The following is a 22,451-nucleotide window of genomic DNA, read 5'->3' on the forward strand; positions in this document are numbered from 1 at the left end:
GCTGTGTCCAGCTTGTAATCTCCTTAACTAATATTATAGTCATGCTTCCTTATCAAAGGGATCTCTAATATACACAACAACAACAATCAGTGGAGAAGTATTAAAGTTGTTCACACCTCGGCCACTACAAAGAGCGATTGGTTTCGATACACAACGACCTTGTGACATTGTAAAGCTTTGAGCTCTCTCTGTATTCCCGTGGATCACACACACCCTTCAAAAGCTCGTGGCTTGACAGAAGTCTTCAAAAGACAGCAGTAGCAATTGGGCTTTCATAAGCGACTATAACTCCAGGTCACAGCATCTCAACTCAGTCTCAAACAGAGAGGCTAAAGAGAAGGACCTCCTGCGTCTCCTGTCTCTACCCAACGCATAGACCTATTGAGCATCACTGATTTGGATCTACCTGCCTACCAACTCGGAATTATGAAGGGACTAACTCTGGGTTTCTCATGTGCGCTTCTTCTTCTTCTGGTGGATTTGGTTCGGGTTCTTGGCGCAGGGCCCTTTCCTAGGATCCACCGGGACGCACTGCTCCTCGGGATGGCTGGTCTTCCTCGGCCCGGCGGCTCCAGAAGCACCGTGCAGCACCAGCAGTCCAGCAGGCTGCCGCTCTACATGATGCAGCTCTACCGGACCCTACTGGCCGAGGACCGGACCAGGACGCCGGCTGTCAGCTCCGGCCGGACCCCGACCGAGGACAACCCCCGTCTGCATGACTCCGACTCCGTGACCAGCCTTGTCGCTAAAAGTAAGTCTATTCAACTTTGAAAAAAAAAAAAAGTAGGCTAAAGTTTGTGATAAATCATAGTACAAAAACATATCTTGACAATAAGTAAATTTTTTCATGTGATTTAAGATTTTTTTTAAGATACAACGGTGCTTTTTAGAATAAGCTTGGTTAAATGCCGTTAAAAACTGGTTATGAGTCTGTAGGGCTATCTTGTTATTTGTATAAATCCACGTTTCCTTACGAAAAAAAATAGGCCTACGGTAATCCTATAATACATTTTATAAGGATTTCACACTTGTAGGCCTAAATACTAGCAAAAACTATATATAGTAGCTCTTGCACTTTGGCACCTCCTGCTGTTGGAGAACTTGAAATGCTTATTGCAGAATAGGCCCTATGAGCATGTACTATCCCAGTGTGTATAGCAGTCCCAGGCTGTCACGAGTGTGTCAAGAGCAAAGCAATCCACAGTGAGACAATAACAACATGTTTTTGTACCTGCTCATCACATGTCAAAAGACACTGGGCCTTGGGGACAAGCATATAAAAGCCCAAAGAGGTGCAAGAGCAGTTGTGTTTCCCTGCACACTATCCTAATCTTGAATGCTGAGACTAGTTCATGAATAATCCTAACCGACTTGTTTCCTCTCTCCTTTATAGGTTGCCAGCAGATTGGTGGGAGGTGGTCTGTCACCTTTGACTTGTCTTCCATGTCTGCAAGCGACAACGTCCGGCGGTCTGAACTTCGCATCCGCCTACCTGCCTTCACTGAGTCTTCCCGAGCCTCTGTGGATATCTACCACTCCCAGAGAGGCCAGTGCTCCAGCAAGCCGTGCCCAGAGAAGAGGCTGTTCCTTGGCCGCCTGAAAGCCCAACCCAGTGCTCTGGTCTCTCCCTCCTCCTGGAAGGTGTTCAACATGACAGAGATGCTCCGTCGCTGGCTGCAGCAGGAGCACTCCCCACCAAGGCCTGAGGAGAGGGAGGAGGAGCAGCAGGGCCAGGAGAGAGTTCAGCACCCAACAGCCGACCAGGTCATGATGGTTGTCTTTTCGAAGCATAACCAGAACCCTGATGGCCTGCGAACCCCGACACTCATCCGCACAGCAGAGCACTCCAAATACGTCACCCTGGACAGGGAGCGAGTGACAGCTGGCTCCAACACCAGGACAAGGAGCCGCAGAGCCAAGAGGCACCACCAGAGGCAGCAGAGAGGCAGCGTGGTGGGGGCGGCTCCTGCCAGCATGCCCACAGAGGAGAGGAAGGGCCCCTTGTGCAGGAAAGTGGACATGTGGGTGGACTTTGACCAGCTTGGATGGAGCGACTGGATTGTCTATCCCAAACGATACAATGCCTACCGCTGTGAAGGGAGCTGTCCTACACCAGTAGACGAGACCTTCACCCCAACGAACCATGCATACATGCAGGTAAGACTGAATCTCTGCACATCACCAAGACAAATTCCTTTACTTTTATTGTATTTGCTGATAAAATTATTTTGATTCCTACCCTATTTGCATAGATTGACTCTAACCCATCACTTTCTTCTCTTTCTCTCTCCAGAGCCTGCTAAAGCTTCACCACCCAGACCGGGTGCCATGTCCGTCCTGTGTGCCAACACGCCTGGCGCCGCTATCCATGCTGTACTACGAGAATGGAGAGATGGTTATGAGGCATCACGAGGGCATGGTGGTGGAGGAGTGTGGCTGCCACTGAGCAATAGGCCCTTAGGCCTATGGCCTTATGTCACATAAACATTGGACTGTAGCCACTGAGCCACTCAGAGGCAAAAATGGATGAATGTCCATTGGCACTTTACACAGTCCAGTCTGACACTGGAACACAGGTCATTGCTGTGAAGGAGGACTGAAAGAAGGAACTATGCTGGACACTGTTCTCTGAATTCACCTGATTCCAAAATCAGGTATCCATATATTTGAAAAACGTGACACCTACTCTTATAAAATGATTGACAGAAAGACATTTTAAAAATTATGGTACTTTTGGGAGAACAGTAGGTGACTTGGTCCTTGGTTGACAAAATTACAACACTTTTGCCACTGGATCTACTATATGAGATAGTAAGGATGAGACAACAAGATCAAGATATCAACACAAGATGGTCACTGACAAAAGCACTAGAGGAGATTCACAAAAAGTTGCACACAAGACGTCACTGTACTCGTTTTTTTGCCTGAAGACTCCATATTTTGTAATGCCATGAAAATGACTTATACAAATGTCAGAATTAACAATGGTGCAAGCGCTTTAACCTTCCTGCGAAGTTTGGGTCAAACTGACCCATGTATATGTTTACTGTATAATAAAATTTATTATTCTTAAATTCTTATCTTGGTGCAAGGTTTCATGATTGTCCATTTTGATTGCGTTTAAACAACATTTTCCTCTTTTTATTTTTACAATGGTGGTGTTCATAGGTTTGACCTCATAGAAAATGTATTGGTTGCTGACAGCATCACAATATTTAATGCCACAACTCACTTCAACCAAAGCACATAAACAATGATTGACCCCTCCATTACACTCACCGGAGTGTAGATAGTACAGAAAAGTTTTAATAAAATACAACTAAAATAACACACACACACACACGCTCAAATACACTCTTTCTCTCTGTCACATACACATGCAATCACATACACACACGCACACACACGAATACACTCTATCTCTCTCTCACATACAATCACACAAAATGTCCCTTGCCTTGATCTTTTGTCCTCCCCTTTCCCCACATGCTGGATTGTGGGAACTATTTATTTATTTTCACAAGAATGAATAGAACGTACGAGGTAGGGGAGTGAAAAATATCACACTATCACATAGTTTTCTTGCTTTGTTGATGTACAAAAGTACAGAAGTACAGATTGTTCAGGGCATTGTCCACATTTCAGTGTGTAGAAATATCTGTCAAACTCAAAAAGCTTCCCTCCCCAAAAGAGAATGATAATGGCATGAGGAAAGTGCAGGATGGATTTCTATTTGAATGATATCGCACTCAGCAAAGAAAACAGATTTCAATACTATTATTTATTTATTTTTATGAAAGGCAAAGGGTGATACTGAGAGGAGAAAGTGTCTACAACGTATGAATGATAAAGCCTCCTCTGCTGTAACAAAACAATCCAAAACAAAACAGTAAAACTGGGGCCTAAATAACCAGTGGGAGGTAGAGAAGGAGGTTAACTGGAAACACAATCACAATGGCCGAATATTCAGTTTAAAGTTACACAGGTACAGTATGTCTGTTGCATTGTTACTAAAACTAATTCTTATACAGGACATGATGTAGGCCTAACAATCCTTGGTGCCATAATCCAAGGTGAGCATCCATACAGAAGCCCAAATCAGATAATATGATGATGTATTATGATGTATTAACACACAAACCGTGACTATAGAGGACATCAAGCTAACCTGTCATAAATCTACAGGTCCATCAGACAGGCCGCACCATTCACCAGCCACCTAATTTAAATATTACAGGGTTGAGTGTGTGACTGCGGGTATGTCATGGAGTTATCAACCATCACAGATGTTTTGTTGAATTAGGCACACTACACCTCCAGAATTAAGGCTCAACAGTGATTCCCCCCCACCCCCACCCCACACACACACAACACCAAACACAGCTATAATCACCTACAATACACTGTACATACACTTAGGCTTATCCCTAATTACTACCTGACATTACCCAATAATTTCTAAACTCGCTACAACAATAAGCTAATGGGACCCCCAGAAAATTTTGACTGCACTCCCAGTCAAAGCAGGCTATGTCTGGCCCTGAGTTGACCCTTTTTGGATTCAAACAGCCTGTTCAGCACTTCAGAAACCAAAATGTATCAGCAAACAGTAAGCTTGGTTATGTAAAACAATTATACCAAGAGCAGAGAACGGTGTATGGCTACCGAAGCTATCTATCATAGAAGAAATGGATCTTAAATTGGACTTAACTGTTTTCTAAAATAAAACTGACATATATTGTTACTTTAGATGATACATCTTGACAAGAAAATAAAGTTTTCTTTATGACTCACAATAATTTATTTGAAAATATGTTTCTGACTTTATTGTGACAACACTGAAGATTGTACTCATGCACAAAGTGTTTAAAGTCATCAAATAAATCAAATTACATAAAATACAAATGCCATTTTAACTGTTTAATTTAATTTTGTAAAACAGTTTACAGCTATACAAGAAACATTTTCTTTTAATTTCATGTTTCAGTTACACTAGACAAATTTGTAAGCAACTGAATCAGTTGTTCCATAGTTCAAAATATCATCACATGTTTAACAGTACAAAAAAAATACTGTCTTGTTTTCAAAACCCTGAGAGCAAAGATTACACAGCTTAGTAAGACTAGGCTCTTCGTTTTAACTGGTATACTTTCATACCATCACACAGACACTGACACTGGTAGGAATTACTTTGATCTTCATGGGTCTACGCTTCAAATGTCCATTTCAAACTGGGCATCTTCTCCTAGGAAAACAAAATAATACAGTTGAGTAGGGGGGACACACAATTGCAGACGCATGTGCACACAGATGCACACACACACACACACACACACACACACACACACACACACACACACACACACACACACAGTCTCTCTCACACACATAGGAATGCAAACTCTCTCTCTCTCTGTCTCTCTGACACTGTCTCTCTCTCTCACTGTTTCTCTCTCACTCTCTCATATACAATAATAATAATTGATAGCAGTAATGACAGTAGGAAGGATAATGAATAGACAATAACAATTATAATGACAACAACAATAAAAAAAAACAGTAAATGATTATAAGTTCATAACAATAAGATAGATATAGTAGCAGGGAAAGAAATGAAACTATGAAACAGTGTTGGCACGGTATAATTCAGGTGTTTCGTACTCTCTCTCATTCTCTCTCTCTCTCTCTTACACACACACACACACACACACACACACACACACACACACACACACACACACACACACACACACACACGCACACACACACACACTTTCAAGACCCTTACCTGTGCTCTCCTCTGTCAGCAGGCTGTGGTTGGTGTTGTTGGCTGTCTGTTGGGGCAGGCTGTGTCAGGCAGGGCGGAGCAGTCGGGTTTGAGCGGCTGGTGACTCCTGGGATGTCCGGCAGGCTGGGGGGGTGCGCGCCAGAGGGGACGTCCGACACTGCAGGAGGAACTTCCTGTCGTAGATGATTCTGGTTCCTGGGTGGCAGCGGCGAAGGTGAGGTGAAGTCCAGTGGGATTTCACACAGAGATGGAAACAAAAAAGGAGACATTCATCATACATTTTCTTTTCATTTCACACTTACGTTCCTCTAGATAATGTTTTAAACAGACTGAATATTTTTTTCCTAAAGGTACAAAACACATCAAATAAAGAGTTCACACTGTCTTATATTCAAAAGCCTGAGAGCTCTTAGAGATCTTAACACCTCTTTGCTAATTATTTTCAATGACCAATATTTCACAGCAGCTGTGCTCAGATAGTCCTTTTTTGTTGAATAGTTGATTTGAATGCACAAGGTTTTATTTTGGCTAGTCTACTCCATCAACTTCTTCTGTTAGGAAATGTGTTATTTGGGTTATTATTTTTCCAAAGGTAACTCAGTGTACCAGCAGCTAACCTTGACATTAAACACTTAGCTACACTGAACAAATTACATTTCCGAAACTTAGTTTTTCCAGGCCTGGAAATTACAATTTTCAAATGACTTTTCTTACTGCTATATATTGTATAATATTGTATACCTGAAAACAACCTGCTGAGCTGGAAACATCGCTGAATAAAACACCAAGGGAACATCAATCTAGTGTGTATGTGCTTCTTTTTTATTTTTTTTCAAACTTTTGTATCAAACGCCTGGTCAGTATTCTGGAGGTGCACACACTACCTTCTTTCTGCAAGAGCTTGAAATGTGTCACATGCTATGACAGTTTCCATGAGAGTGTGACTTAGGGCTGGGCGATATTTTGTATAATATCGATAATGTGATATGAGAATAGATATCGTCTGGGATTTTGGTTCGTAATATTGTGAAATAACTGAAATGTTACTTCTTCCTCATCTTAAAGGCTGCGTTACAGTAAAGTGATACAGTTTTCTGAACTTATTAGTTTGTTCTGGCTGAGTAAATTGAACAATGATTGGCTTTATCTGCTCATCATATCCACATTACTTATTACTGATCACACATTACTGATTACTAATTATCATTACTAATTTTTGGAGGTAAATACCTTATGAAAGCACCAATACTCATTCCCCCAAAATATCGTCACATTATCGATATGGAGGATTCTGTCTAAAATATTGTGATATTTGATTTTTTCAGTATCATCCAGCGCTGCAGTGTGAAGTATAGGCTACACATGCCCATACATGCCCATGAACAATGACCCATTTCATTTGGCACCCATATCAGTGAGGTTTAACACACCTTGACTGACTCAATTTTATTTGATCTGGCAAAACCTGTTCCACCTGGGATTGTTACAGAACATGATATCACTTATGGACAGCTGCACTCTGCGCCAACTTTCCCACAATATCCCGATGGGCACAAACATCTTCTTTTGGTGCGACTGTTGACTGTTCAGTGTGGCAGCAGGATTCAACAAACAGGGTTACTCAGTACCAAAACTGGCCACTGCCCAAGGTCTCCCCATGTAGGAGTTTGAGTTAAAACGCTGAAGAAGTAGCTACACAACTAAACCAGCTGACGAAAGAAGGGATTTCTATGAGCCAGGGTTTTCTCTGGATGATGAGCTCAGTTAACATTATTTGTACTGTTTTGTTTCCATGATGGCTGAATAAAACTGCCTCTAAAAGAATTGTGTTTTGGTTCAAATTAATGTTTAAGTTTCCTATATTATCCTCATTATGTATTTCTACCAAGAATTAATATATATCTCATTACATATTCAAATTATGTGACACATGCACCGGGCCTCAATCCCTCCAAAAACAAATTGCAATGAATCAGTTTTCTGTAAAGAGCTGGAAGGTGGTGGATTGCCAGGGATTTCTAGTTATTTGCATATGTCCATTGAAAACTATGTGTTCCACTTTATAAAGTACTTAGTAGCTTCCGTTCTTATTCATAAAAATAATCACAGTGTCAGCTATAGGGCACAGTGTAGCCCACATTTAGTAAACATGTTGTGGCAGTCCAACAACAGCCTGCTGTAATAACAAGAAACACACCTATAAATAGGATCTGACGGGGAATAGGCCTATATTTGACCCTACAGATGCTAATTGTAGGTCTGTGAACAATCCAGAGCTAGGGGTTCCCCATTCTGGATATTGATAGGTCTACTGATTTCTGATTTCAGCTATGCAGAATTGCAGCCAATACCAATCAATGTGGATTCACTAAAAAACTTGCCATAACAAGTGCTAAAATGTGACTGTGTGTTAAGTATAGGCACAGAGTGTCTTTGGGAGCTTACAAAGAAGGAATCAGGCTATCACACATAAACTACAAGCAGGATTGCTTAATAACATTGTTAGAATTATATGCTGCAATGAAATAAAAAATAAGATAATGCACTGAAGTCTGTGCAGTCTTTTTGCTGGTGTGGTCGAAGAAACATCCATTTTTTCACTGCCTTCTGTTAAATCTGCCAGCCGACAGCCCCTATATGAACATGACTGTTGAGAATATCAAATGAAGGCTCGCATGGGTGAATATTAATTGACAACGGTTTAGCGCTGCAATCAATTCCTACATCAAAGACAACCAGTGGAATGTTTTAAATTGGTAACAGTAGTGAAATTGGCCAAGACCTAACATATAACTTGATATCAAACACAACAACTTGTCAAATCGTACAATGTGCAGCATAATATATTTTCCTGTTCCTTTAGCCCTCACCAAGCACCAGTGCTGCCAAACATGAACACAGGCAAAAAAGACAACATTGGAAACAGGTTTTAAAAAGCGTTTAGTGTTGTGATGAATCAACAAATGATTCAAGCGCTTAAAAAAACCCCCAACAACTCTCAATCAGTTTTCAATCAATCACAGTCTCCTGTTTGTCTCAGTTTCTATATCACAAAGTCCAGCTTCAAGAATCACTAGGCTTTATAAACTTTTAATTTGCAACCCATCTAGGCTACTCCACTGTTAAAGGGCCAACATACAACCTGACCAAGAGATAGACTATAGGCAGGTTTTGGTATAGACCTACATCAGTAAACATTACATTTCTGTCCCCAGAGTCAAAAGTAAACATGGAGAAGCAGCGTTCAGTTTTTATGCTCCACATATCTGGAACAAACTCCCACTCTGCTGCAACTCTCAGTTCTTTTAAATCAAGGCTGAAGACTTTTCTGTCTGCCGCTGCCTTTTATTAAATCAAATAACTATTCATCTCTCACACTGTAACCTTTATTCTTGTATTTTACACCTGTCTTATTCTATTTTAGCCTATTTTTGTTTTGGTTTTATTCTCTTAGCTCTTTAATGAACTTTATTTTGTTTTGGTCTTTTATATGAATTTCATCCTTTTCATTTTGTCTCGATTTGCTTTTAATGTTTTAAAGCACTTTGAATTGCCTTGTTGCTGAAATGTGCTATATAAATAAACTTACCTTGCCTTGCCTTACTTCCTGGCAGAGTAGTGCTATAAAGTCTGAATTGGATCATAACTCGTCTTATTGCATCATGTTGCCCAACAGAAAGCGGCTGAATATGAAGGGCTATAAACCGCATTACCTTTCCCGATACTGCCTCGGCATCCTTGACTTATCTGCTTCAGGTTTCGCATCTTCTAACAGTCTGCCTATCACTGACGGCTGGAAGCGGGGTGAAAAGTCTGCTCCGTCCTCTGTCTTGACACTCGCTATTCTCATGGCAGGCTACAGACCTAATTCCTTGGCCTTGTCTTAAAAAAAAATAACATTCCTGATAAGATTTTGAGTTGTTGATTCTTTTCCCTTTCTAACTCCCGCCCACACCGACATGCCCCGGCTCATCATTACCTCCTGGCGTGGTGCTGAACAGGGTCCCGCCGGGGGTTGTGGAGTAGTCCCGGGGCATCAGGGCAGCATCGTGGATGATGACCCGTCTGGTGGCCGGGATTTCCCGACTTTTTGTGGTCTGGCTTCCCGTCGACATCTCTTAACGACCGGACAGTGGACAGGGACAGACGAGGAAAGTAGTTTTGTGTTGCCTTCTGCAGCTTGGGGAATTAAGTGTAAACAAAAAAACAAACAAACAAAGATGTAGTCCCCGAAAGTTTTGTCATTCAGGTTCTTGTTTTCGCGGCCACGTTACCTTGAGCCTCCACGTGGTGTGAGCTGCTCCAAAACAACCCACAGCCTTCCTTCAAAACAACACGTGGGACGGACAGCTGTGATTGGCTGAAAATGGGGGAGGGGAGGCGGCATTAACAGGGGAAGTTGTAGTTTTTCCGGCTATATAGGTCAGAGTGTAAACCTATGGCTCAATTCTAATAATAAACCTGTGGTAATTACATAAGGGTCAAACCTTTTGCACGTGGTTAAAAAATAAATGTGTAAATTCAAGTGAGCATCTGTCAGCAGGTGTGCTAATGAATGGGGTGTTAATTGCTGGGGGTGTGGACTGGATTATAACCCTTGCGTTTATGTAGGCTATTTATTTATTTATTTATTCATGTATTTTTTTTGCATTTGTTTTAATATTGTTTATCTGTTATTTTTCTGTGTGTAATCTCATGTCTATTATGTCTTTAAATTGTATTCTGTCACCCTTCCTCAAAGAAAATGTAATAAAAAAAAAAAAAAAAAAAGTATGATAAGGTCACTACAAAGTCATTACTGAGTATGACATACACACTATAGGAATACTGTAACAGAAAGAAAATAAATATAAATAAATGCACAAATTTTACTTTCACCAAAGAACAGGCAGCAGTTATGTCACATCTTTGTTTATTAATTCTTGTAAATGGTTTGAGCTGGTGTACAGGGTAAGATGATCTATACATATCTTCATGTCAGAATGATTCTGATTGAAAGGCTTGTATACATATTCACGTTTGTTTTTCCTCTCTCCAGGACGATACAAAAGAAAAGAAAACAAGTGGTAATACCTACAAAGCCTCTACATTCCCCATGATGTGGGCGTTTGCCTAGTCTAGATAATGCTTAAAGAACATCCATAACAACTCTATGAGGGTGCATAGCATTCTAATTAAATATATTTTGTCATATATTTATACATATATTTTCATAAAAACATCTTTTCTTGTGCATGTGCGCAGTTGCATTCCTTAGGATAGAGTAATATGATATTGCGTTTACATTGTCATGTATCCATTCTAAAGGAGTATAGGTGATCTCTATTCTTTGCAACAGTTAAAATTTTACAATACTCTTTTAAAATACATCGTCGTAGGTTAAATGTCCTCTCATGTCACTTGCCCACTTTGAAAACCTTCTCTCCTCCCCCTGATACAACTAGTTTTTGAACCAGGCACTCACACACTCACACACACACACACACGCACACACACACACACGGTGGAGTCTACTTTTGTCATAGTGCAGAGGCTCACCGACTAGTTTAAATCAGACTGACGGTAAATCCAAACCATCTGTTAAAAATCTTGTAGACACAGAAGATTCCCATAACTAAAGACTATTCATCAAGCATATTGTACAGTACACCATTTTCATTTTTTCACTCAGTGGCCAAGTGTCAATACCATCATCCCTTTGCATGTGATCAATACCTGGTCTTTCCATTGCATCGCTAAACACAGGGATATCTAATCAAACACAGTTAACACAGGATTACATAATTTATTTTCTGTGCAGGCCTAAATTCAGCCTCTTTCTTGTGCTGATGCAAGAAAGAGATTGACTTACTAATAGAATCAGTGAAGTGAGAAATCAGTTTACTGACTGAGAAAACCCCCCAAACCCTTCATCATCCAAAAGCAGTAAACTGAATCAATCACCTCACCTGGAGGTGAGGAGAGAAAGTCATCATGTCGCCCTCTGGTGGGTGCGTTCAAAGCTCAGTGAGAAAGGCTTGATTTCTCCATGGGGAATTTCATATATAGTGCATTCGATTTACATTTCCATATAAAAAACAATTTTCCTTAAAGTGTAATTTACCTGTGGGCTGCTAAAGACTGAGCTTTTATAGTGTTTTCAGTGTTTTATTGCAGTTATTTATTTTTTGTTTTGTTTAAGTAATATTTTGTAACCTTATCTTTTCAGCTGTTCTAACAGCTGTTCTGGTAAAGTTCAAACAGGTAATGGTTCATGAGATTTTCTTTTTTTTTTTTTCACCAATGGCAAAATTAATTGGTATTTTCTTTGGATGAACACAACCAGCAGAGGTGTCAGTTGTCACTTTCCCTCCCCAGCGGAGAAGACGGCTCTCCACACAGAATTGCACCTACAGGGCTTCGCATGGCTACTGAACTCACACTTCGTACCCTGTGTCCTTTTTGGTCTTACTTAATAAATAAAAGAGCTCCCCACCACACACACACACACACACACGCACGCACACACACAAACCACCATGCTTCATACACCCCCCACAATCCCCCGTGCGTCCCCATCCCACCCCAGCTGACCCCAACACCAAAGTCTTTTTTCTGAAGCACTCATGTTGGGTCCCGCACTCTCCTTTGAGAGCGGGACTCAAAACTAAAAAACAGAAGAGGGCAAAGCTTGGATCCTGACAGAGCAGAACTGAAAACCTGAGTGGAGTTAAGAAAGTGGAAAGTAAGTGATATGTAATAAACATGTAGCATCCCAGATGAGGCTCTCATGTGCACGGACTGGGCAGGGAATACGCGTGACTTTGTGAATGTGTGATGTGTAACTAGTCTATTCATTCATTCAGTGTCTCACTCATTCGAGCTACAGTAGCATATACAGTACTCATGGGATAAATATTGTGTTTTGATTTCCAGGAAATGTATGCTACTATGGTATGACCCCTTTGTAGTGCTGTTGTCGGACAAAAAACACATATCTGCAAAACGTACGTGTTTTGGAAGTGAAGAGAACAATACTTTTCTTTTTTTGTTTGTTGCAGCGGTCCAAGAGACATGAAACTCACTAAAATCCATTAATGACAAAGCAAAGTTACAATTAAAGCAAGAAAAAGAAAAAAAACACCAAAACTGCAGTTATGTGGTTTCCCCCCGGCAGCAGCAATAGACTCATTCATAGGTTTCAATGTATGAAGTTCACATATCCTGGCTTATATTTTGCTACGTTAAGTGCTGAACAACAAAACCATCCCTATCAGGCCTTTTACTGTCCCACACTGCTACAACTGGGTCGCCTGATCTTGTATTTCCACTCCCTGACATAGAGTGGCAGTGTGTCCGCTCTAATTCGCTCACATCAAGATCAGTGGAACCAGACAGATACAGCACAGTTGCCCAGTGCTGAACTTGAACGCTGCTAGTCCAGATAGAGTTCAGTTAAAATACTGGCCCAACGTTACACCTTCCATGCCTTTACATGCTTTTTTTTAGTCTGTATCAATCCTTTAGATACACATTGAACACACTCCTACTTCATACATTCTTCTGTGTTCTTTTTGTTAGGTATTATTGCTGTGGCAGACACCAAAAACAACCAGTCTGACCAGGCATTCATTATTTATGTACTGTACGTGTTTATGTTTGCGTGTGTGTGTTTGCATATGTGCGTGTGTGCTTGTCTGCGGATGTGCATGCAATTTTTGTCGGTTTATGTGAATGTTTGTGTTTCTTCACAGTTCACGAGTCTGGGGTCAGTGTTAATAAGACGATCACAGTGCTATCCTGTCTGTCTTTACTGCAGAGTTCCTATATCGCAACACGCGTTACAGTGCCGTACCGCTAATTTACACCGGCAACTCTTTTTCTAGGATATCCTCCAAATCGCCATGTATCCCCACACGAAGAAGATTCTCCATGTTTTCTCCACTTCACTCACTTTTTTGTTTCAAATGAACAAACCAAAATGTGGACCATCTCAGGAATCAACAGCGAGGCGCTACAGCCATTGCAAACAGAGAAAGAGAGAGCACATAAAAGTTTTTAAAACATTAGATGGAGGAGCACTAGATGTCGATGTAAAGGCGTATGATTTCACTGCATATTGACTGAGGCTACTGGAAAGCATGTCAAGATTGTGGATCAACATGACATGTGTGCTACTAGGTAAAATGACAGAAGAAGGTAGAAAAGGTCATCACACCTGCCATCCTAGGAAAAAAAAAAAAAAGTAGCAATCTTTGTGTTGTAGAGTCCACTGGCTGCTGCACAATGCTATCAAGCAACCAACCCCTTTCCAAAGAAAACATTCCCAGTGTCTGAAAAACACACTTCCCCCCCAAAAAAAAACACAAGGGGGAGTGGGGGGGAAGAGATTCAGTTCCCTACCGAAGTCAAACAAAGCTTAAAATCAAGGTGGACAGGTCCCAAAGAAACAATACAGGAAGCGATCGCGTTCACAAAAGGAAAGACATCAGCACACGCGGACGGAACACTCACAAGCAAAAAGGGGGAGCACAGCGGCTTTCTCATTCCAGCGCTGAGCACGCCGTGACATCACAGGGGCACGGACCAATCATGGGGCGGGCTCAGCGCCAAGCCAGAAGCAGGGAACACATGCGGTAGAGAAGAGTACACGCACACATACACACACATACACACACCGACACACGTCCACGTAGCATAGAGTGCATATATCACATTGAGAATAATAGGGAAAAGGGTCCAAGTGGATGAAGCATTGGTAGGCTCAGCGTCGGCTTAGCTGTATACAGAACAATCCATTGAGGGAAAAAAGACTGTTGCTTTTTTTGGCTGTAGTGTTATCGGACTCGTCTTGCTGACACAAACAACTCCATTTGGGGGGAATAAGGTCCATAACTTGGCCTGTGGCCCGATCTTGGGCCGGGCCCATACCTTGTACCCCTTCAGTTTGTAGATAATGACAGTTCAAAAGGTCAAAGGGCATGCACCAGCAGTCATCATGCGATTACAGTTGACAGGAAGCACTTTTTGTTGCTTTTTTTTTTTCTCGTTTGTTTTTTCCGACATTTATTTTTTTGTAGAAAAATCATCATGCCCTAGTCTAGTTGATATTTTTTCTTTAAAAATGTTACAAAACTACAAGTTTGAACTCCTCTTTTTTCCTTCTCTTCTCTTTTGTGGTGCTCCATGGTCACTTTGAGGATGATTTTGTGTTTGTAATTTTGTAGTTTGCACTTCTAAGTCTTTGTCTCAAGTCTTCTTCTCCTCGCTCAATCCCTTCCTCATTTTCCTCTGCGTTCTGGTTGTGTTTTTGTGGAGGATGGTTTGGCAGTGGATGTCCGGTCCTAGAAAACAGAGAGACTCCATTAAAACATAAAACGCAGATTAAGAACTAAATTATTATGACCGTTTTCACTTACGGGTTAGGTGAAAAAGCAAGAGAATATGGGTTGTATACAAAACATCAGATCCTAATTGATATAGTACATTGACTCAGCGTGTGGGTGAGAGTCGGGTCGTTCACATACACACTAGGCTCTGATGAACAGAGTCCAATAGATCCTCACAGAAGCCTCTATTCAAGCACTGGGATGCACAAGTGCTTGGTGTGTGTCCCGTACCTTGAGGACTGGGTAGTATGTGTGTTTCAGTGTTTTACTCTCCGCAGACTGGTGCGCTTGACTGACTGAGCGCCCTTTCTCACATCCACCCCCACCTGGAGCAAGGAGGGAGGGAGGAGGGAAGGAAACAAGACTTGGACCAGTTAACTGCTGTAGCCTCTACATGGAAGCAGGGAAGGAAACTAACTTTTGTGTCCACCGGCCAGCTGCAGTGGCTGGTGCATCCCAAAATCCACCAGCTGTCCCTGTTTTACCATTTCATCTGCCAATTAGATTGGAAGAGATAATTTCCAAAACACTTAAAATCCATTGTCAGAAAAACAAACAAACAAAAAAACATTACCCTAACCACATTATTCAATATCTCTATAATATAGTGGATCCAGTCTGTAAAGGTGTTAGCGAACCAAGAACTTAGTTTTCTTTTTTCCTTCCAAAAGTATGACAACATCTGTTTCAATTTTGTGCTATCAATCATTTTGTGCGAGTAGGCGTCACATTTTCAAATGTAAAATATCAAAATATCTCATTTTGGAATGAAACTCTTCCAAGTTCTCAAAAATCATAGCTGGTTTGTCGCCAGATTGGCTGGTGTAGGGGACATTATGCATTTTATCAGCATTTGGCTGGCGGCTGGTGTTAATTTCCCACCCTCTGCGCAAGGCTACATGAGTGTGTCACAGTGAACTGCTGTCTGCTTGGGTTGGGTTGGCTGTGTTTGTGTGGGAATATGGTTGTATGCATATTTGTGTTTGTGAGTGTGTGTATCTGTGTGAATATGACTCAGTGTAAACGATGTAAACATGACATACTCACCTTTCTAGTCAGGACGTTTCCATGTTCATCAACAAACTGCTCCTCAGCAGCGTACTCCTCTTTCTCATCTCTCTGTATCAAAATAACACAATTTACATATAAATAGCAATTCATATTATTCATACTATTGCAATGTGTTGTTTTGCAGTCAATCATGTGAAACAAAACCAAAAATTATTTGATATGGCAGATTTCCCCCATGTGTTGCATCAAACCAAACAACACATTTCTCTGGTCATGTTCTGGGACATCATCAAAATGATCAGTTTTGATGGTTGGTATTTTGTAAGACTGAAATTGTTGATGAAAAAATCATATTGAATAATTTTCTTCTCATTCGATATTCTGAAAAAAAAAAAAAAGAATAGGAATGGACAGGAAGTTCCTCCTCCAGGCACAGGAAGCGGCGGGTGGTCGGCGTGACAACCTGACCTGGCCCCGCCTCCGCTCCTGTTCCCAAGCACGTAGCCCCGCCTCCTGGTGAGAGAAGCCCAGCCCCTTGTCAAAGGGCTGCGTGCCCTGCAGGAGGCGCCCACGCAGCACATGTGAGTAACCCGTGTCACACACCGGAGTCAGCAGAGCCTCCTGGGCCACGCGCAAGCCGGGCACACTGCCGTCGCGTCCCGATGACACCCTGGCCTGTGAGCCCACCCAGCCCTGCAGGGAGTCCTTATCTGGCAGGTAGGGTTGGAACGCTCCGCCTCCCACAACCCTGGAAACCAGAGAGAGAGAGAGAGAGAGAGAGAGAGAGAGAGAGAGAGGAAGAGAGAAAGACAGAGTAGAGGAGACAAATAAGGCAAACGGACAGAGAAAGAGAAACAAGGAGAAACAACAAGAGAAAGTGATACAGGAGATATAAAGACCATTTTGACTACTGGCAGGGAGAAGCACAGCACACAGTGTTGCAACACAGTTTGACTTGAGTTGCAGTGGTTTTACCTGTTGTCTCCATTATGCTCCACAGCGCGACTCAGTCCCGACATCTCACACAGCTGGGCATAAACCTGCTGGCCTGCAACAACAGAAAGCCCTTCCACTGAACCCAGCCCTACACCTCCACCTCCTCCTTTTGCTCCTCCTCCTCCTGCTGCATTGGCCTCCCCCCTCCTCCCGTCCGACCTCTGACCTCCCAGCTGGCCGTTTAGGTTGACCTTGGGAACGGCGCCACTGGCCCTCACCCTGTCCCTCTCCGCCAGTGCGGTTGCCGGCTCCTGCGGCGCCTCCTCCTCCTCAACCTCCCCTTCCTCCTCCTCCTCCTCCTCCTCCTCCAGCTCCATGATGGAGCCGCTGGCCCCGCTGGCGCAGCTGCTGGGCCGACCCAAGCTGCAGGGAAGGGAGAGCGTGGCTCCCTCCGAGTCGTCGGCTCGACTGCTGCCCTCTAGCGACGAGTCCTCCACCGTAACCAGCGAGGGGCTGACCCCCGCCGGCCACACCTGCACGTCCGACATCTCCATTAACGTGTCTTCCTCGGTGGTGGCGATGGGGGCGCACTCTAGGCTGGAGACTTCCTGCCAGTAGGGCTCCGCGCCCAGCGGCGAGGGCAGGCTGTACTGCATGGAGGCCGGGGACAGCAGCTCCTCCTGCACCAGCCCATAACCTGGAGGGAAGACAGGGGCGAGACAAGAGAGAGACTAACACCACGCAGGCACAGCGGGGGCGAGGGGTGGGGAGGAAGTGGGGCGACTAACCTGAAACAGCGGGGCTCGGCCCTGTCCCAATATACAAGGAAAGAGACGAGAGTCGGTCTTTATCAAGCACTTCAGAGTGGGACCGCTGATTTAGGATCCAAATATCCTTCAGTCTATTTCATTCAATGCGATAAAGAAAGACATATTGATCCTGAACCAGCAACCCCACTCCAAGATCCTCAATAAATTCCAGCCCATATGTTTTATGCTACTTTCAGTTTAAAAGGTAGTACACATTTCTAAGAATTTTAATGATTCCCAAATCTTACTGGAAGTAGTAAAACATCGTCTTTCTTTCCTAAAACTTCTTTTCAGCTTCCTTTATCTTTCTACTATTGACTTGATGAATCTGTTGATATATTTCCTCCTGTTTGTGGGTTTGAAGCAAAGGAAGCAGTTTAGGTTACCATCATTGGGACACAGCAATACAAGTGAAGTGAGGGATAAGGGGTTCAGGTGTGTCATCCATTTGTCTGTGGGGTGATGAGTGCATGGCTCTAGTTTCTTAATAGGTAAGAAAATGAAGCTGCAGCGGATACGCTGTGTTCCTTGATAAGAAGAGAGAAGAGGTGAGTCTGGAGTTAGGTGTTGTAAATGGGGTTGGCACGATATTCAAGGTTCATTTATCATAATAGTGGCATGAGGCGTTTCACCACTGTTGAAAATGTTGGATTTTCTGGATCTGGATCAATTGCATTGCAAGTATTCATTTCTGACCATAAAGAGAAATGAAAAAGGAATATATCTAGTGCAAATTTGACATGGTTAAATGTGTGCCACATAAGTTTATGGTATCTTCCCCTGTAAAATTAAGCTGTACCAATAAGAGTTCAGTGTCCTGATCACAACTGCAGCTCTCTGAGAGGCTGGCAAGACACAGGAAAAAACTGTAGGACTGACATACACCCAATCACCAATAGACCAATATGTATCAATTACTTTTGATTTTTCAGAATTCAATAACAATATTTAAAGGGTACATATTTGAAATAAATCAGTCGGAGTGGTTAAATGTGAGGCAAGCCTGGAGTTTTATGGCCATCACAGATATTTATTTGGATCTATTGCATATAGTATTTCACTTCTGTAGATCACTGCAATGATCAATCAAGGCAGAGGCTAGGTGCTGTACTGTCTGTACTTTCAAACTGTTGTAGACGTTTAGAAGACCAGAAAAAAGTTGTACTGAAACGTCTCTATTATCGTTCCAACCCTCATCACAAGTCATAGATGTGGGTCAGCAGCAACTTGCAGATTCTGCAGAGGAAACTGCAAGTTACTGTTGTTTCATTCTTCTGTACTTGCACATAAGAGTCATGCATTTGTGTATGTATCCAAAACACACTCATAGAAATGTCATTACACATACACACACTCACGCACGCGCGCACACGCACACACACACAGGACAAAAACTATTAACTAATATTTAAAGAAAGCTTTCTAGTTTATGTGTCTTTGTTAGCAGAGTCATTTTATAAGTTATTATAGCTAGTATTCATTAAGTATTTATTCATTTATTCCAAAACTCACTGGGTCATTTATTTTCCGTACATAATAATCACGTAGTTATATGTTATTTTGTGAAGTGCAAAAAAAGCTTGTGTTATTTATGAATCAGAGGCTTTTATTTATATTATTTATTTGATTGGATTCTCATTAACTCCAGCAAAATCTGCAGGTATTCTTCTTAGGGTCCATAAAGATCATGACCTTATAGACATAACTGGACCGAAATAACAAAAAAACAAAAAAAAGAGTGAAGACGACTGTTTTCTTTTGAGAGCTGCACAGGATAGAAACCTCTTTATGACCATGGCTTTGTACTGTGTTGCATTTATTTGTTTTAGGTTTGGAAAGTATAAATAGACCTTCAGTTGCATGTGTGGTTGGGTTATTTTGTCTGTCTGAACTGAATAAGAACTGCTTATACAGTACATTTGTAAAAAAAAAAAAATAGATTACAGAAAGTAGCAAGACAGTTTTTACTTGAGCCAGGACAGAGACTCATGGTGCATTGAGTTTATATTCATTCAATATGAGCAATGAAGAGCAACATGCTTTTTTAAGCTTTTTTATGGTCTAGCTGCACTAGACCATACTGTTGGGAAGTAGCCCAAATGTGACAACCCTAAAACATGAATCACTTGTCTGATGGAATATGGTGTCAGAAATGTTTAATATCTTCCATAACTGACTATTCCCCATTGTAAGCACAATTTTATCTCTATGCTTAGATCATGACAATTCATAGCCGCACCAAGGAGTTTTGTACGCTTCTTCAATATCCAAATTCAGCTGAGTCTGACAAAATGATCTGTTCCAAGTCTAATGCTTTTTGCCTTTGAGAATTTGAGCCCAATTTCAGCACCGCCTGCAAGCAGTGAGCCTGCTGGCTGTGTTTGCTGACACACATATTCTTCAGTTATCTGCGGATGTGAAGACACTGACCTTGAGGGCCAAACGTACATCATAAAAGTAATGTGTAGTAGTGGACCTAGTGGACATTTAGATCAAATAGTTTGATCTAAATGTGACGGGTCCTTCATGTTTAACGCATACTTCTAGTTAGACTGGTATTGCTTTTATATCATCATTTTAATTTCTAATGTTTCTAATGTCTAAATACAGACCAGAATATAGAATGACTTCCGATGTCATTTAGATTTTATCAACTGATTTTTCTTTTCATGATGTTAAGTCATGTCATTACATCCAGCATTTTTATTCCCTTTCTCTCTTTCATCATTTGGAATGTGCAAGTAAATTTCAAATTAATAATTTAATTTAATAATTTATTGTGTCATATATATATATATATATATATTCATTCACTGTGTTTAAAAGTTTTATGTAATTCACGGTTAAATGTTTGTTTAAATTTTTCCAAATACAAATATTAAAGTATTTAAAATCTTTACAGATGCAGAAGTCTTGAAAAACATGAAAGTGAAATGCAATGTAAATAAAGCCTGAGTTAAAGACCATTGTCATTTAAACAACACTTTCAGTACAATTTTGCTCATAAATTGCTGTATCAATGAATTCCGATGAGATTAGGTGGAATTAAACAGTTAAAAGAGTATTTCACCCAAAATCAAAGTTAGGGTGCATTCGCACTATTCTGTTTTTTTGTGCCACAGCCTTAAGCCAATGGGGCACAGCTGCAAGGTGAACAGAAAGCTGCCAGTTTGAAAACGCAATGTGTCTGTCATCTTGTTCAGCAGGCAGAGCACTTTGGTTGAGAAGGTTGAGAAAAGCCAAACTTTTTAGAGGAGCGGCTATGATGTGGACTTTTATGAGCCAAATATAACAATGAAGGTGGGGTTTCACCGCATGTATGAAGCTGGCAGTTTACGACAACAACAACCAGAATGAAAATGGTAAATAGTAGAAAAGTTGGTAGTAGGCGTTACTCTGATGGGAGTGTATTCGTATATGGTAAGAGTTTGATGATAGCGGCAGCTGGTTGTTATGGAAACAAAAGTGCATGTTGCGTGCATAAAATGTGTAATAGTGTGAGCGCACCCTTGGGGTTTTGTGATCATCATTTCACTTAATCTTTCGAAAATGTAGATTGGTACAAGTTCATGTCACAAGGAATATTACCTATGATGTTGAATATTTCACATTGCAATGAAACAATTTAATCAAAAGCTAAGATTTTCAGCATCTTCTGACCTGCTCCTACCTAGATTCTTCTACAAACAGCGGCATGTAGCTGAGGAACGCAGATGTAGCTTCTTTAAGGAATCAATTACAGGTTATGTTTGCTGATTTAATTCATCCCCAGACTTTATACCAACAATGATTTTTTTCTATAGCAATAATACAGAAGAGGGTAAAGGTGATGTTCTGTGCAAGTGTTGGTATCAACAAAGTAACCATAATTAGTAAAGAATGCTCACTAAGCTATTATGGCTTTTATACAGAGGTTAGCTACCCACATATGTTTGCTATATGGAAAGTAGTGCTCAGCTATAAAACATAAAACACAGGAAAACGTAAGAGAGATCGCTAGAGATCACAAGAGTTAAATTAGCAGCCAATTCCCCATAAAGCACGGCTAGCTGTGCTTTATTGAAATTGTCAGCATAGTTGACACTTTTTTGATCAATTGTTTGGCTAAAGCAACACATTGTATAATGTTAAATAACTTCCTAACCAGTAAGTCATAAAGGTCCAACTATAGGTGGAACAGGATCGGGTGAAACTATAGAGCAACGTTCACCTTGCTTGACCTGGCAATAAGGTTTCAATAGCTCAAAGGTCCGATGCTCTTCGTCAATGTAGATAATTTGCGTTTTACCATAAAGATTTGGAATGAAAGCTTACAGCAATTCAGATTAAACAAAATATTGCAAATACAAATGTGTAGCTAAAAGCTAAAAAGCTAAACGTCTTCTGATTGAATCCATAACACCTAAGGTGAGTACAAAATAATAAGTATTAATGGGTGAAATACTTCTTTCACTGGAAGCTGGATAACACTGCTGGTTATTATGAAGTTGACTGAAGTCGCTGTCTTTCAGAGTGTTTATGCCAATGGACACCAGTGTG

At 41.4% G+C, this 22,451-nt stretch overlaps 2 protein-coding genes and 1 pseudogene across 2 annotated transcripts in view; 1 reads left to right on the top strand and 2 right to left on the bottom strand.

The window, feature by feature from the left end:
- Positions 1 to 543: 543 nt before the first annotated feature.
- ndr1 (nodal-related 1) lies at positions 544 to 2,446 on the top strand. The gene is made up of 3 exons (XM_071535813.1): positions 544 to 751; positions 1,394 to 2,157; positions 2,294 to 2,446. Exons 1-3 carry the CDS (start codon positions 544 to 546, stop codon positions 2,444 to 2,446), a joined length of 1,125 nt encoding a protein of 374 aa, XP_071391914.1.
- A 2,465-nt stretch (positions 2,447 to 4,911) lies between these two features.
- LOC139657869 (eukaryotic translation initiation factor 4E-binding protein 1-like) lies at positions 4,912 to 10,066 on the bottom strand (annotated as a pseudogene).
- A 5,347-nt stretch (positions 10,067 to 15,413) lies between these two features.
- Positions 15,414 to 22,451, bottom strand: part of ank1b (ankyrin 1, erythrocytic b) — a 96,110-nt gene continuing 89,072 nt past the window's right edge. Inside the window, exons 40-43 of the mRNA XM_071535743.1 lie at positions 17,143 to 17,800; positions 16,636 to 16,915; positions 16,204 to 16,275; positions 15,414 to 15,482 (exon numbers count right to left, since the gene is read on the bottom strand). Coding sequence (XP_071391844.1) covers positions 15,414 to 15,482; positions 16,204 to 16,275; positions 16,636 to 16,915; positions 17,143 to 17,800 — 1,079 coding nt within the window. The remainder of the gene's footprint in view (positions 15,483 to 16,203; positions 16,276 to 16,635; positions 16,916 to 17,142; positions 17,801 to 22,451) is intronic.

The sequence above is a fragment of the Centroberyx affinis genome, unplaced genomic scaffold (genome assembly GCF_046629955.1).
Source record: "Centroberyx affinis isolate AG114_WGS23_722 - 3 ecotype Tasmania unplaced genomic scaffold, CSIRO-AGI_Caff_v1 ptg000180l_1, whole genome shotgun sequence".
Taxonomy (NCBI): Eukaryota; Metazoa; Chordata; class Actinopteri; order Beryciformes; family Berycidae; genus Centroberyx; species Centroberyx affinis.

Coding starts and splice junctions, on each gene's coding strand:
- ndr1 (XM_071535813.1), top strand. CDS start 544: ATGGCTGGTCTTCCTCGGCCCGGCGGCTCCAGAAGCACCGTGCAGCAC. Junction 752..1,393: donor GACCAGCCTTGTCGCTAAAA/GTAAGTCTATTC, acceptor TCTCCTTTATAG/GTTGCCAGCAGATTGGTGGG. Junction 2,158..2,293: donor CGAACCATGCATACATGCAG/GTAAGACTGAAT, acceptor TTCTCTCTCCAG/AGCCTGCTAAAGCTTCACCA.